Raw genomic sequence first — 15,613 nt, forward strand, 5'->3', positions numbered from 1 at the left:
TTATGTGACCAAGAGTGACTTCTCCTGGGGAATAGGTGGAGCTCTGGACTGCTGGTAGTTGTGTCAGAGCTGACATGGGGATGGCACTCAAATTCAGGGCTGTCTCTGAGTTGAAAAGCCTCTCCTGTGGTTTGACTATGTGATTGATTGATTGATTGATTATTAATGGATAGCAGTGCAATTTTTGAAGTAGGGTAAGGAATTATAGAATTTGTATTTTTAATTCAATGCTTTCATCCCCTTGTAGTTGAGTGTGAGAGTCTGGGATTGCTTGAAGCTATTTCTGTTTTAAGGATACCAGGCTCAGGATAGGGTTTCTCTCGCCCCCTTTTCCACATAGGGAGGTGGTCAGATGAGGTTTGCTGACTCCTGCTCTCCAGCTGGGAGGACAGCGTGGACGGGGAGGCAGAGAGGGTCTGGGCCCTCCAGGGGAGTGGGCACGGGTTGTAGCCTTCTTGCAACACTTGAATCTGATGTGATGCCTATTGTCTCCCTAAACAGAAAAGGGAGATTTCATTGCTCTGGACCTTGGTGGGTCTTCCTTTCGAATTCTGCGGGTGCAAGTGAATCACGAGCAAAAGCAGAATGTTCGCATGGAGTCTGAGGTTTACGACACCCCAGAAAACATCATGCACGGCAGCGGAAGCCAGGTGGGTCCCTGCTGTCTTTAGGTCACCCCCAGCTGGCCAGGCATCAGGCCCGGGGGCACCTCAGAAGAACCAGAACCCAAAGTAGTCGGGATGTCCTGAGCTCCTGGAAGGTGTCCAGCATAGATTCAGACTGAGAGGGACACCTGGGTGGAAGGACATGCCATCCCGGGTGGAGGCCAGATTATACTAGAAGAGCCATCCCTCATCCGGGTGAAGAGGTAGAGTGGGAGTGGGCTGCTTGGACCTTTGCACGGTCAAGGGTGTGAGGAGGGAGACAGGCAGCTGTGTTGTGTAAATACATTCATTCCTTAAGGACCCTGGAATGAAACTGTCCCTTTCTGCAGCACCACCACTTAACCCAGCTCACCACACCCAGTCCTCGCAGGGTGAGGCTCTTGCCATTTGGGGTAACAGGAATTAGAGTTCACAGCTCCTCCAGGGCTAGTCAGGGGTCTCAGAGCTACCTGATTTAATAGCCTTGTTCAAATCTTTGGCACAGAAAGCAGGAGGGCCGGGTCTTGCTTAGGAAACCCCCATCCCTTCCTCTCACGGTTAGCATCTGAAGCCCATCCCTTCCCAGGCTCCCTGCTGGGCTGCACCCTGGTGGGGTGGTGCCCCTGAGAAGGGCTGGCCTTTGTGGGTCAAGGAGCCACGGGCTTCCTCAGGAGGGCCAGTCCACACGGCTCCCTCCTGTCCGGTTGCAGTGAGCAGTGGTTCCCTGTCCCACTGATAACCCCATGACCAAGATTTAGCCAGCACACCTCCTTTTGGGGTCCCAGTCTCCAGTCCTGAAAGATGGTTGTGTGGGGGTCACTCCTTACCCTCTCCTTACACCTCTGGCTCCTCCAGCTTGTAGCTTGTCTCCTGAGTCCTGGCTGCTGTCCAGGATACATATGTGTTCGGACCTTGCCAAATATTTACTTTGGGGAGGGTGTGGTCGTGACCAAGTTCTCCAGAGAACCCATTTGTTCTGGGGTGGACTTTGAGATGAGACCCAGGAGCCTATTCCTCTTGACTCCACTTTGTTCTTAAATTAACGTGGGTGGGACCTGGAGTCAGTCATCAGGGTTGTCTTTGTGCAGGAGATAAGGGCTAATTCAGGCCTTTAACCTGCTTCCTGCATTTTGGGTTCAGAGTTCTTTGGACCAATGTCATCAAAGGTGCAGTGTCATTCCAACAGATGGGCCACGCTACAGTCCACCGCTGGCCCTGGGGCAGGTCACCTCACTTGATGGCCCCATCCAAAGGTCCCCCCCTCCTCACTGGGTCTCTGGGTTCTGAAAGCAGCCCTCTCGCGAGGTGCGGGGAGTGAGGTCGCAGCCGTGGGGCTCTTCCTGGAGTCCGCCTGCCCCCTGCGGCCCTCCTTTGTGCAGGTGGCCAGCAGCCTCCGGCTTTCCGCATCCTGCTCTTCGCACTTGGCAACAAGCACGCACTCGGCATTCTCTGTCCCCATGGTCCTCGGGGGCCACTTTGCCTCCTGCCTTCACCACTGGGACTCACCCCTGCTGCGAACATTCCCTCGATGCTTTGGCCTCACTTTTAGGGGCAGGTTTTGTAAATTAAAGGGGTGTCCCCAGCACACACACACGCATAGCTGTATACTGCTCGCCGAGTGCACTTCCATGTGACTTCCTTCTTACCTGCCCCAGTGACCTTGTCTGTCCCAGTCTCTGTCCCTGTTTTCTCCTCTTCTCGTTCCCAGGATCACCTTGTTTCCCTCTGTCTCTCTTTCTTTCTCAGCCCATTCTAGGCAGTCTGCAAAGGCAGATGATGATGATGATGCTGATGGTATAATACTATAATGGCAGATACTTAGGTAGTACTTGCTATGTGCAAGTCACTCATCTAAGCACTTTACCTGTAATAATTCATTTAGTATTCACAACAACTATTATTATTATTCCCATTTTATAGGTAGGCAAATTAAGGCTCAGATGCCCTTGTGTCAGTAGCTTGTATGTAAGTGGTAGAGCTGGAATTTGAACCCAGGTGGCCCAACTCCAGATGTTACGGTTTCAGCAACATGAAACTCCTAGGCTGGGTTTTGCCTTTGCCTTTATAGTTTTTATTTCTGGTTGTTTTTGTCCCTCCATTTTTTGATGATGAGGGAATTTGGGACAATGGAGAGAATTGAAAGATGAAAAATAGGGATGAAACAGGAACCCCTACTCCAGGAGTTTGGTGTGAGGTTAAATGAGTATTGGGTGGTGCATTTTTTCCCGAGATCTCTTTATCTACCTATAGAGTGTTCTAGTAAACCAGGGTCCTCATTTTGCCCATGAAATAGCTCAGACTTAGGCTGTGAAGAGTGGTAAATTCTGGGGGTTGTGATCATAGGGGACTTTGATCATTAATAATACATGGGAATTATTAATATATATTTTTTTATTTTTAAATTTTTTGGCACTTCCTTACTTTCTGGCATAACAAGATGTTCCAGAATCCTTATTATTGTTTAAATTTTTAAACCTTTATTTTGATATAATATTAACCTTACAGAAAAGTTTTAAGTACAAAGAGCTGCTGTATGTACCCTTACCCATATTCCCCAATTGTTAACTATTTGCTTTACCCTTTATTTCTCTCTCCTTCTTCCTTCCCTCCCTCCCTCCCTCCCTCCTTACACACACACACACACACACACACAGAGAGAGCACCCAAAAATCTAAGTGCAGTTTTAAGCTTTAATAACTTCAGAATTGTAAATGCAACGTATTTAAAACATTGCTTAGTTTTCAGGATTTTGAATAATACATTTTAAAGTTTTTGTTTAATAATTTTTGTCATCTTTAATTAGAGGGACTGATTCTGGTGGGTGTGGGTTTTTTTTTAAATGAGCATGCTGTCAGGAAAGAAATGAACACTTCTTTAGATGCTAAAAGTGTGAGTCGGAGCGGTTGGGTAATTTCCCTCCCTGGTTGATCATAGACCTGGAGAGGGATTCACTTTAGCCCAGGGGTAGCTTCCTCCCTCCTTCAAGAGCTTGTAGCCCCTGGATTGTGGGCATTCCACAGAAACATTTCCTTCTTAAGCGAGTGCTTTGGGGTGGTTGTGTTTGGCTTGGATCCAAGAGCTGGTTGCAGAGCCTCTTCCAATGAATCCGTTTCTGCATTCCCAGCGCTCACTTCCCTGCCGCTTCCTGCTGGCAGCCTTCCTCTGCCCGCCCTTCTCTCCCGAGGGCCACGGGGGAGTCTGGAGCTTCAGAGTGCAGATGCCATGGCGCGCTGATGGGCTTAGTGATGGGTTTACATCGATCTGAAATCGAGGTCGCGGAAAGCTTAGCCGGGCGGTCCGGCTTAGACACAGGGAGGGCGGTCCTGTGTCTCCTCAGCCGGTCACGCTGCGCTGCTGCAGAGCAGCCCGAGGAATTGTGACTCGGGGACAGAGGCTCCTAAGTCAAAATTATCCGGGTTTTCCTGTACCCTGGCTGGACCAGGGGCATCTGGGAAAAAGTGGGGCCCCCTCCCAAGGAAGCCCCTGCAAGGAGAGCCTTCAGGAAGGTGGCCTCATTTGGAAACTTCCCAGGCAGGGGCTGAGGCTGCTTCCTAAGACTGCAAGAGGCCAGTTCTGTTTTAAGTGTTATCGGTGCTTCCTAAGCCGCTGCAGGCCCCAGGGCAGGCCCTTTTTACGATTCTTCTCTGCCATTCACACACCACATGGCTTTCCAGATAAGGCCCCTGGGACCCTGGGGATGGACGGCTTGGGCTTGGGCGGATGTGTTCTTTTCTCTGTGTGTGGGAAGGTTTTTCCGGGAAGCACTAAGTCCCTCTTCTCCCCCATGACTGCTCTCTCATGCTTCCTTCAGCTTTTCGATCACGTCGCGGAGTGCCTGGGAGATTTCATGGAGAAAAAGAAAATCAAGGACAAGAAATTACCTGTGGGATTCACATTTTCTTTCCCTTGCCAACAATCCAAAATAGACGAGGTAAGGTCGTTCTGGGATTTGCCGGACTCCACAGATGCTCCCCAGAATAGGAAAGCCAAGGAACCCTTTTTCTCCACTAATTTTCCGTCTTGCTTTCAGGATGGTAGGCACACCTTGTATGGTTTTTTAAGAAGCATATACAGAAATTAATGTGAGGTCATGGTATAGATAGTTTATTTTTCAATTACTTTAGTTATTTATGTATTTCAGGAGATGAATCATGATATTTGTGGCCATAAGGTAGAGAGAAACATACATAAAACTCAAGCAAGTGAAGGAAAAGAAAGTAGGTTTAGTGATGTTGGAGAGAGTTTAGAAGGTCCTTGGATGGAGTTGCAGGGTGTGAGGGAGTTTAGCTGGAAGCCAGCCTGGTCACAGACCTCCTCTCCACAGCCGCTGCTGGTCGGTGGCTCCAGCCCCAGAGGCTTTGGGTTCCCTTGTTGATTTCCGGGTGACGTGTTGCATTCACCTTGTTGCTGGTTATTTGTTCATTCATGCATCCATTCCACAAGGATGGGCTCAGACCTGCTGTGTTGACAGCACTGTACCTTGGAGCACTACAGGAATACAAATTAAGTAGATGCAATCTTGTTCCAGTTCTACGTGCAGAGACCAAAAAAAAAAAAAAAAAAAAAAGGCAACCTATGAATACATTCCTACCAATAGGAATACTGAGAGTCAACATTTATCGGGTGCCCACCCTGTGCCAGGCTCTGCTCTATTGCACACGCCACAGTTAGCACATATAATCCTCACACACTCCTATGAGTGAAATGCTTATGATCCCTACTTTACAGATGAGGAAACTGAGGTTTGGAGGGGTTAAGAACCTGTTCAAGATGACATGGGAAGAGGCAGAGCTCCAGGCAGTCTGGCCCATGCTTGGACACCCTCTGGCACCCTCTGTACCCAGACGCCCTGGCAGCATCCCTGTACCTGGTGCTCAGTAGGGTCAGCACCTTCTGCTGGACACTGCGTCCTGCTGCTGGAGCCCTGATACTGTGTGCTTGTGGAATTACATAGCGTTAGAATGAGAAGGAGTGTGAGAGCTCAGCAGGCCAAGCCTCTCATTTCACAGATGGGAAACCCAGAGCCTCCCCAAGGTCACTTGGTTCATTCATGATAGATCCTGGCCAGCAGCCTCTTGCCCTCCGACAGATGTAATTGAGATTCTGCCATCTCATCCCAGAACCTCCTTCCGAAGTCACATTGGGGCTGGCCTATCTGCAGGACGTGCGAAGAGCAGAGAGGGGAGGAGGAAGCAGGGAGGTGATTTAAGTGACCCTTCCTCTGATTCCTAAGAAGGTCATGACCTTTACCACCCCCTCAGCTTATGTCCCCAGCTGCTCAGCATCCATTATTACTGGTTTCTTGGTCACCCAGCAAATGACTCAGTTTTGCTTCGGTATGTCCTGCCTTTCCCAACAGATTCTTCACCTTTGCTCCAGATCAGCAGGGCCAAATTGGGTAGTGGCAGATAAAATCAAGTCATTGAATATGAATTTTAAGTTGTGCCTCCATGGGAATTTTTCTCCAACCTGTAGCACCCGCTGACCCTTGTCTTAGTAAAACTATACTGTGTGGAATTAAATGTATGTGTTTTTCAAGGTGTCAGACTTGCAGGTGTTCTGTTAGACCTAAACAAGTCACAAGACTCCTGCAGGGCCCTGTAAACTTCTCCCTGGTTCTCAGGTTACTGTGGGCAGAGGGTTTGGCCTTATGATGCCTGCCTGGAGGAGGGGCTGGCGAGGGTCAGGAGCAGAGGCCTGTGGTGGGGGTGAGGGTTGGAGGGGGTGGCAGAGTTTTCCCACAACACCCTGGTAAGGAGAGAAGGAAGTGAGCCACTGGGTCTTAATACCTCTAGACCCCTGTGTCCCACTCTGTGGTCCCCAAAGATCCTGGTGGAAGGGGAAGGAGTTCTCACTACACACGCCCCTGAGCTGCTGCTGTGGGGTCAGTGTGGGGCTTTAAAAGAGGGCCAGGGTGAGATACCTGCATGTCTCAGGAGCAGAGAAAGAAGTACTTGGTTAGTGTCAATAGTCCAGTCTGTTCCCCACAACAACATATTTGCTTATTCTAGGTGTTTCAAATCTTTTTGCTTTTGAGAACTGAGACATGACCCCAGTCATGCTCCCTGGGCAGAGAAGCAGGTTTCAGGGTTCTCCCCCTTCCCACTGTGAGGGGTGGGAGAAGCCCAGGAATGGAGAGACCTCAGTGGGGCCAGGGCTGGGGGCCTGTGCTCACCGTGGCTCATGTGTTCATTAAGCAGCTGCTTACTGAGGTTCATCTCCATGCCCAGCACTGGGCCAGGCCCTGAGAGGGGACGGGAGCAGACGTGGCTGCCCTCCCAGAGGGTGCCAGTTTCTAGGGAGGGGACGTCCTTGTGGGCACAAGAGCCCCGACAGGGTGGAGAAGGGCCTGGGAGAGGGGCCTTCTGGACAGAGGAGCCAAAGAGGGGGCCCCAGCCACGGGCCTTCCCAATACTGGAGAGCTTCCTGGCATCCAGGGGACCTGTGTCCACATCCTCATGGCTGGCTGGGGCCTTCACAAGTGTCCAAATCCCCACCAGCTCCTTGTTCTGCAGATGATCAAGGTCACTGTCAGAAGAGTTAGGGACTGCCCATGGGAAATGGGCAGGAGGTGTGGAAAAAGGACCCAGTCTCTGATTACCAGTCTCACATTGTTTCCAAAACTTGGGGGGCCAGAGGGTTGGGGTGGGGTAAGAACCACACATTCTCACAGGGCTCACCCTTGCCAGCGCCTCTTACAGGCTGCCGTGGCTTCTGCTGTAAGTGGGGTGCAGCACACGCTCCTGAGCAAACTCCCCATTCCTGGGTCACCCCCTGTCCCCTGCAGGCTGCAGGGTCTGATCAGAGAATCTTTCCAAACCTGCAGCATTTATGGTTACTGTCCCCATTCAGAAAAAAACACTCAAGTATAATGATAATTTTTCTTATTGGCATAGTTGTTTTAAAATACAAAAGCAGTATGTAAAGCTATTCATATAAAAGCATATAAAGCAAAAAGTAAAATTCCTACTCTTCCACATTCCCAGGTGAATAACCATAGGCTGTATATATCCTTCTTGATGTTTCTCCATTGATAATACACACAGAAATGGGATCATATTGTATAAATAGTGGAGTCACAGCTTACACATGGGGGTTATGTTCCCCAGTTGGTGAATGAAGCATTAATAACATATACTCAACATTGTCCCCTACTTCTCCAGGCCAGCTTTTAGGAGTTCAACAGCCAAGAATTATCTGAGCATTTTGTTTGTCTTGCCAATTCGGCTCTGGCTTTCTTTCCCTGGGGCTGTGGAAGCCGAGAACTGGTTTGAAGGTGGGGGAGGGTGATCAGGTAAACTGGATTCCTCTGGGGCTTGCTTCTTTTCAACGGGCCGTGGCTGTGCAGTTGAAATCCAGTGAGATTTGCTTGCTGTGTGACTCCTGTACTGGTTCGCCGCTTGATTTATTCTAATGTGAGCCAGAAATTGTAGGTAGGGTTTTCCTTTTTCCCATGACAGCCTCCAGAGAAATCCATTGTGTGGGTGGACAGAAGGTGGAACACAGCCTGGCTCGCTGAGCAAGCCGCTTAGTCCCTCTGGGCCCCTGTTTCTTCGCTCTCCTTGAGCAGCCTCTCCAGGGACCTGAAGGTTCTGGAGGCTTCCCAGCCCTCATCCAGCCCCATCTGCTCTCCTTTGCAGGCCGTGCTGATCACCTGGACAAAACGATTTAAAGCAAGCGGAGTGGAGGGAGCGGATGTGGTGAAGCTGCTTAACAAGGCCATCAAAAAACGAGGGGTAATTGCTCTCTGGGCCATCTGCCGCCACCACAGACCAAGGCCCTTTCCAGGGGGCGGGAGGGCAGGGGTCTGAGGGTGGCAGAGGCAGGGCCTGGGGCATCAGATGGGGAGGCTTGAAGACTCAGGCAGGTGAGAGGTGAGGGCCACAGTCCGACAGGCCAGAGTTCTCAAAGGTGCTGCCCAAAGGACCAAAACGCCCAGACCAGGGTCCCCCTTCTTCTGGCAGTGGAGAGCTGGGTCTGTGCAGGGAGCCAGAGCTCCAGGTGCCCTGCTGTGGATAGAACAAGGCAGGGGAGCTAGTGTTAGAGCAGACACGTGGAAGGAGTGAAGTGGCTGCAGAGGAACATGGCTCCAGGAGAAAAGTTCACCCTCAAAAGGATTTTAAGCCAGATGATGGAGGGGAGTGAGCCGCTTCCATGATTTAATCCTGGCACTCTGATCTAGTTAACTTGAGTGCCAGTGGGAGTGAAACCAGCTCCATCCCCGAGAGGAGTGGTAGTTATTAAAACTGCAGCCCTCCTCCTGCCAGGCGGTCTTCTGGGTAGGCGAGCTCTGCTCCTACGTGTGCATGGTGGTGACACTGCACTGTCTGTCCCCAGGACTATGACGCCAACATTGTGGCCGTGGTGAACGACACGGTGGGGACCATGATGACCTGTGGCTATGACGACCAGCACTGTGAAGTTGGCCTGATCATTGGTAACGTCCGTCCCTCTGTCCCACAGACGTTTGGAGCAGGCACTGCCCCTCTCTTGTGTCTGTGTGTGCTCACAGCTTCTGATCTTGTCTGTCTAAGGCACCGGCACAAATGCCTGCTATATGGAGGAACTAAGGTACATTGACCTGGTGGAAGGTGACGAGGGGAGGATGTGCATCAACACGGAGTGGGGGGCCTTTGGAGACGACGGCTCCCTGGAGGACATCCGCACCGAGTTTGACAGAGAGATAGACCGGGGATCCCTCAACCCTGGAAAACAGCTGTGAGTCTCTGACCTTTTCTTACTAGCCAGGGGCTTAACACAAAGATTTGGGGTGGGAGAAAAGAGGCCTGCAGCTACAAAGTGAGGCCAAAAGGGGAAAAGCCCATCAAATTTGCATTCTCTCGCCATCCTTTTTTGGATAGATGCACAGTTGTGGAGTCTGCAGCTTTAAAACATTTTTAAAATGATGTTTTCTTTGTTTAATTACACTATGATCACATCCATGAAAAACAATTTATAAAATTAAAAGCACAGAAGCATTATGCAAATATAAGGTTTAAAAACATTTGTATATACCACAGTCACTAGTGTTGTGGCTCAGAGAGAGGACACATACATTGGGTGTCCTGAGTAAGTGGCAGTGAGTGTCCATTCATTTAACACAGATTTCTTGAGCTCTTGTTAGGTGCTGGGCCCTGTGTCAGGTTCTGAGGATACAAAACAGGCGTCTTCCCTTTCTGGACTCACTGTCTAGATGGGGAGGTAAGTCACTCCTGCAAATACATGTTGTGCAGAGGGAAAGGAATGGGTGAGAACCATATGAGTTTTGTAGACCTTAGGGAGATTGGAGGATGGAGAAACTTTGTTCATATCAAATACAGGCAGATGGGTTCAAGTATATGGAGAACCTCACACTGAGCAGGCACGTGGCTTTTTGGCCTTGAAAATCTCTTGGCTGCAGAAGTCAGAGTGACATCATTTGGGCTAGAGCGGGGCATTGCTTCATCTGAAGTGCACACCCAGTTTTCACATTTCTCTGTGATTCCAGCATGCTGCTAGGGCTTTGGATCAACTCAGCCTTCCAGCCAGCTCATCCTCAGAGGTTGATGCTGTTGGCCTTCAGGGAGGCTGGGATAATGGGCTGACTTGATATTCCATCTTTTGATGTTCACCTACCCTATTGGCCTAACACCCCTTATCCTTACATCAGAGAGAAACAGGAATTTGCTAGTCATTTTGAAAAGCTCTTGATACTTCAGGCTGGACCACTGGGCTTTCCATCAGAGTTAATGGAATTGCTTAACTGGCCAACTCCCCACAACTGGGAATGGGGGGTAACAGTGAATAAATTAGGTTTTTCAGTGAGAGGAATCCCAAGTTCTTAGACTCAGAGTTGAACATGTCCTCTGCAGCCTGAGACTGGGGCACCAGCTTGTTGATAAAGGGCCACACACAACCCCTTACCACAGTACCAGAGCACTGAAAGCCTAATCCACTGGTGGTAAAACCTGATGCCAACTGGCATGAAGCTATTTACCGTGACTGTTTATATACTGTACTGCAGATCTGTTAATGAGCTTGATTACAGTGCTGCTGCAGACACTGCTTGGGGTATTCTGTAGTAAGTGGCATATGTACCATATTACATCTCTAAAATCCTCAAGTCTCCTAATTCCAAAACACATCTGACCCTAAGGGTTTCAGGTAAGAGATTATGCACCTGTAGTTACAAGCAATCACTGAATCAGAATCCACCTTTGCAGCACTGCAGGTGGGGCAGGCCACCTGTGCTAACTGAGCAGCTACGGCCCAGGCCCTCGTCTGTCTTCTTAGCAGCTCCAGTGTGGGAGCCCTGCAGGAGTTGGGTGTAAACCTGGATTTCTCGGCTGTCCATCCTTGACATATTTTCTGAATTTCTCTAAAGGGCTGAACTGTATCCCTGGGCTAAACTGAATTGGGCTCATAGTTGGCTTCCAGTAAATGTTTTTGAGGTGGGTGAATGAATGGATGGATGGGTGTGGGATGAGTGGGTGATGGATGGGTGGAAGGATGGAAGAGAAAGGCTAGGGTAAAATCTGTCTTCTCCACAGTGTGCTTTCCTGCTTATTGATTACCTTAGGGCAGGTCTTGTTAAGAACAATTCCAAGGAGATTACAGATTCTTGAGTTGCATCACATACTCTTGGAAATAAGGTGTTGACCAAAGCTTAGTAACCTTTGAGCAGGCTAATTTTTGCTGTTCTCCCCGGCTCCTACCTGAGTCTTTGAATCTTCTCTGTGTCTTTCTTCCATGGAATGCCAATTTATTCCAAGTCATTTTGTCCTCTATTTCTCATGGAATGATGTTTGTTTCTTTTTACTGGTGGGAAAATTAAGTCACTGGGATTGGATAAAACTGGTTCAAGACTCTTTGTCAAGGTTTGGTCTGGCTTAGTTTGTCGGTTTTCTGCCCTGTATGAAAGTTTGAATATTCAGAGAGACCTTCCAGAATCTTCAAGAGGCATCTGTCTCATTTATGAAACAAAACATCAGGGTGGAGTGGTTTTCCAACCTTGACAGATTTAATTGGCCTGGGCTGGGCCTTTCCTCAGGACTGTAAAAGCTCGCCAGGTATTTCCAGTTTTTAGCCAGGATTGAAAACCTCGGTGGGTTTGGGTTTGTTCAGAGGCTCTTAGTGACCAGGTGTTTAAAAACTGGGTTCCAGACCATACGCACCCACTCATTTCATGCGTTTTGATTGACGTTAGCACTGACTAGGCACCTGCTGTATGCGGTTGACAGTTGATGGTACTAGGATCCAGTCTCAGTAGCTTCCTTCCTTGGTTTGCTGCTTTCCGGAGGCAGTGGGGGAACTGTTCGGAGTCTTCAGGACCCCATGGCCTTGCCCCAGAGCCCAGAGCTAGAAAGTCTCCTGCTAAAAAGGATCAGATGTTTGGCTTCCTCCCAACACCCTTACATTCGAGGCCTTTGATATTCTTGTCTCATAGCTGTTTCCTCCTGGAGATATTATTCCCCACCTTCTTTCTGTTTTTTTTTTTTTTTCTTTCTTTCTTTTGTCTTTTTCAATACAGTTTTATTGAGATGTAAATCCATCCAAAGAGAATCAATGGCTCATAGTGTCAGCACGTAGTTTTGCATTCATCACTATGATCAATTTTAGAACATTTTTATTACTCCAAGGAAAAAAGAAAAAAGAGTAAGCTCAAAATATACCATAACTCTTATCCCCCCATCATTGTCTCCCAGCACTGGTGTGGAAAATTTGTTACTGTTGATGAAAGAATATTAAGATATTACTGTTAACTGTAGTCCATAGTTTGCAATAGGTGCATGTTTTCCTTTATACCCCTCTATTATTAACTCCTTGTAATAGTATTATACATTTATTCTTGTTCCTGGAAGAAATTCTTTCATTTTAAATTCTCCCTCTCTTCCCTCCTGTTTTCTTGGGCCTCCTGCTCTTCTGTTGACTATGCTTATGTCTGGGATCTCAACTCCCCTTTCGCTGTGATTCCTTATTCATCACATCCTTCTTAACTCAAGGCAACACTCGCTTCATGAATCAACACTAGCAGTGATGGCAGCAGCAAATGTTGTTGGTTAGGAAAATTCTTTAGCCTGGATGGTGGTGGAGTAACTTCAGATCTTTTCAAGTCAACCCCTGTATTAGTTAGGGTTCTCTTGGGAGACAGAATCAATGAGAGATGTAACAAACTGTCAACTCCAAGGAAGATGTCCGATGAACTCCTCAGGAAACGAACCGACAACTTCGACGAACTCCTCAGGAAATGAACTGGGATTTTCGACGAACGTGCTCGATGAACTTCTCAGGAAACGAACCGGCAACTTTGACGAGCTCCCCAGGAAATGCTTCACTGGGCAGCCGAAGAAGAAGTGAAGGTTCTCTAACCGTCCCGCTTACAAGCCTTCAACTGATCACCCGGACCAAATCCAGCCAATTGCATTCTCTCATTGTGGAAGGCACGTCTCTTGATGAGTCATCAGTCAGCTGCAGTCAATTGACTGATGATCCAACAAACCGGCTGATCACCCGGACCAAATCCAGCCAATTGCATTCTCTCATTGTGGAAGGCATGCCCCCTTGATGAGTCATCAGTCAGCTGCAGTCAATTGACTGATGATCCAACAAACCAGCCCTTTGGTTTATTAACCAGCCTCAAATATCCTCACAGCAATTGTCAGGCCAGTGCCTGCTTGACCAGACAGCTGGGTCACCTAGCCAAGTTGACACATGAACCCAACCATCACAACCCCCAAATGCCTTTTCTTACTGTTGCTCTGCCCATCCCATGAACTCTCTGCAGCTCCAGTCCCAGTTTGGCCACAGACCACGCTCTCCTTTCTCTGGGTGCCAGCTGGAGTAGACCTTGCTGCCAAAGGAACTCCTAATTGGCGTGCAAGGCCTTGCTCATTGCTCCAGCCTCCCTTCCAGGCCCTGTAGGTCTCACTCCTGCCTGTGCCCACCAGCAGGCAGGAAGGCTGGAACACCCTGGTACTGCCCCTCGCCGCCCGTCTAGTTGTAGGGGTGTGAGCGCCGGGAGGGAGAGTGCAGCTTGCTGGTTTCACTTGGGCAGAAGGGAAGTACATCGGTGCAGAAGGAACCCTGCCGATCCCCATGAGCCTTTGGCTTGGACTGAGAAAGGACTGTGAGAGGTTCTGTTTTGTGTTCTTTTGTACCAGCAGGAGTTCTAGGGGCCCGGAAAAGGACAGACCCCTGGCCTAGGGCCTCCTTATCCAGGAAAGGGAATGTCGGGATCTACGTTGTAGAAGACCATTATGTTGAATAGGGTGCAGATCATTCTAGGTCTCTCTAGCAGGCAGCATGGGAAGCAGTGGTAGCAGGTGCCAGGAGGCTAATTTTAGCTCATGTTAATGGGAATATTCTTTCCAATTGTGGGACTGTCTGTCCAGTGGCAGGCTGCTGGGGGAGGAAGCAAGCTGGAGGAGGGCAAGCTGGGGCTGGGGTAGGGATTGGCCTAGGAGGCTCCTAGCATGACACAATAGCCAACTTTTAATGACTGTCCATGAAAGAGGCAGAGCATCACAGTGGTTAGAGCACAGCCTCTGGTGTTAGATTTCACTGGGTTCAAAACCTGCATTTGCCACTTATTAACTCTGTGACCCTGGGCAAGTTATGAAACTTTTCTGTGCGTGAGTTTCCTCATCTGTGAAATGGAGATAATGCCTACCTCAAAGGATTATAATGACAAAGAAATAAAATTACACATATAAAGTGCTTCGAAAAGTGTTGGACACATAGGAAGGGCCAGATAAGTCCTCCTTATTAGCCAAGCACTGATTTACCTCTATTAACTCATTTCCTCCTTACAACAACCCTATAAAGTAGGCCCTGTCACTGTCCCATATATTGATGAGGAAACCGAGGCACAGAGAGGTGAGCGGCACAGCAAGTGGCAGAGCTGGGGCTGGGCCCTGGGCAGGCTGGCCCCAGTGTGGCCACTGCCAGCTTTGGGATTCTGGGTCGAGGCTGCGCAGAGGGTCCCCACTGGTGCCTGGGGCAGTGACTGGGCATCCAGGCATCAGCAGGGCACCCGGCCAGGGATCCCTGACACCCATGTGGCTGGGTCCTGTCTGGTCCTGTCAGAGCAGGAACAGTGAGGACTGTGTTTCCAGCAAGGCTGGAAGTCACCCTGCCTGTGCTGACAGGAGAGGGTGGGCTGCGCAGGTCCCAGTGGCATCCGTGGCTCCCGGGCCCGACTGGGACTGGAACAGATTGTTTTGTTGCGTCAGAGCCAGCTCTGGTCATGCCAGCGTGAGGCGGCGGCGTGGACGGGGGACCTGCCTCTTTGGTCTGCTCTGCCCCTGGCCAGCCGGGGTTGAACCTGGTTCAGAAGTGGCCTCACGCCCGGGTTCTCGCTGGCTCTCTGCTGAGCCTTCCTTGGTGTGTGTCAGCTTCGATCTCAGGCTCCACGTGGCGCTCTCTCCCCTGCAGCACGGGGCTCAAAATGGCTGCTGTGGTTACAGAGCCCATACCTCACTCCACCACTCCCAGGCCCAGGGCAGGGAGGGAGGGACGTGAGGGAGAGAGAAGAGAACGAGAGTGTGTGCGCGTGCACAAGCATGCACAAGAGTCTTCCCTGAGCTGCACAAGTCTGTGGATTTGCTGTCAGGGGCCTGTTCCTGAATGTGACTCGAGCACTTAAGCTGATTGGCATTAAGCTCAGAGCCCACCCTGGAGTTTAGGGGGAGGTCAGTGGGAGAGGAGTGGGTTCTCCAAAGCAAATTCTTGGTCTTTTTGCTGGAAGAGAAAATGGATACCAGGGAGGTGACTACCAAACGCCCCTGCAGCATCCCCCTTGGGAGCAGCTCCACTTGCTGCCCTGTCATCTCCTCAGCCTTCCCTTGGAGAAGACACTTATCCTTTCTGAGCTGGGGTCACCTTCTTCCCACAGGGGTTAGGATCTCCACGATAGAGTGATAGAGGTGAACACCCTTTAAAAAGGACAGCATACAGCGTCAATGTAAGAGACGCTCATATTGTGCTCATTT

General features: G+C 49.7%; 1 protein-coding gene across 3 annotated transcripts in view; it reads left to right on the top strand.

The window, feature by feature from the left end:
* Positions 1-15,613, top strand: part of HK1 (hexokinase 1) — a 76,606-nt gene that overhangs the window by 36,809 nt on the left and 24,184 nt on the right. For 2 of the 3 annotated variants that reach the window (XM_037804248.1, XM_037804247.1), the window contains exons 3-7: positions 502-650; positions 4,456-4,575; positions 8,285-8,380; positions 8,982-9,081; positions 9,179-9,362. In XM_037804248.1, coding sequence (XP_037660176.1) covers positions 502-650; positions 4,456-4,575; positions 8,285-8,380; positions 8,982-9,081; positions 9,179-9,362 — 649 coding nt within the window. The remainder of the gene's footprint in view (positions 1-501; positions 651-4,455; positions 4,576-8,284; positions 8,381-8,981; positions 9,082-9,178; positions 9,363-15,613) is intronic. The other variant, XM_037804249.1, reaches the window with a different exon arrangement.

Source organism: Choloepus didactylus, chromosome 15, assembly GCF_015220235.1.
Source record: "Choloepus didactylus isolate mChoDid1 chromosome 15, mChoDid1.pri, whole genome shotgun sequence".
Taxonomy (NCBI): domain Eukaryota; kingdom Metazoa; phylum Chordata; class Mammalia; order Pilosa; family Megalonychidae; genus Choloepus; species Choloepus didactylus.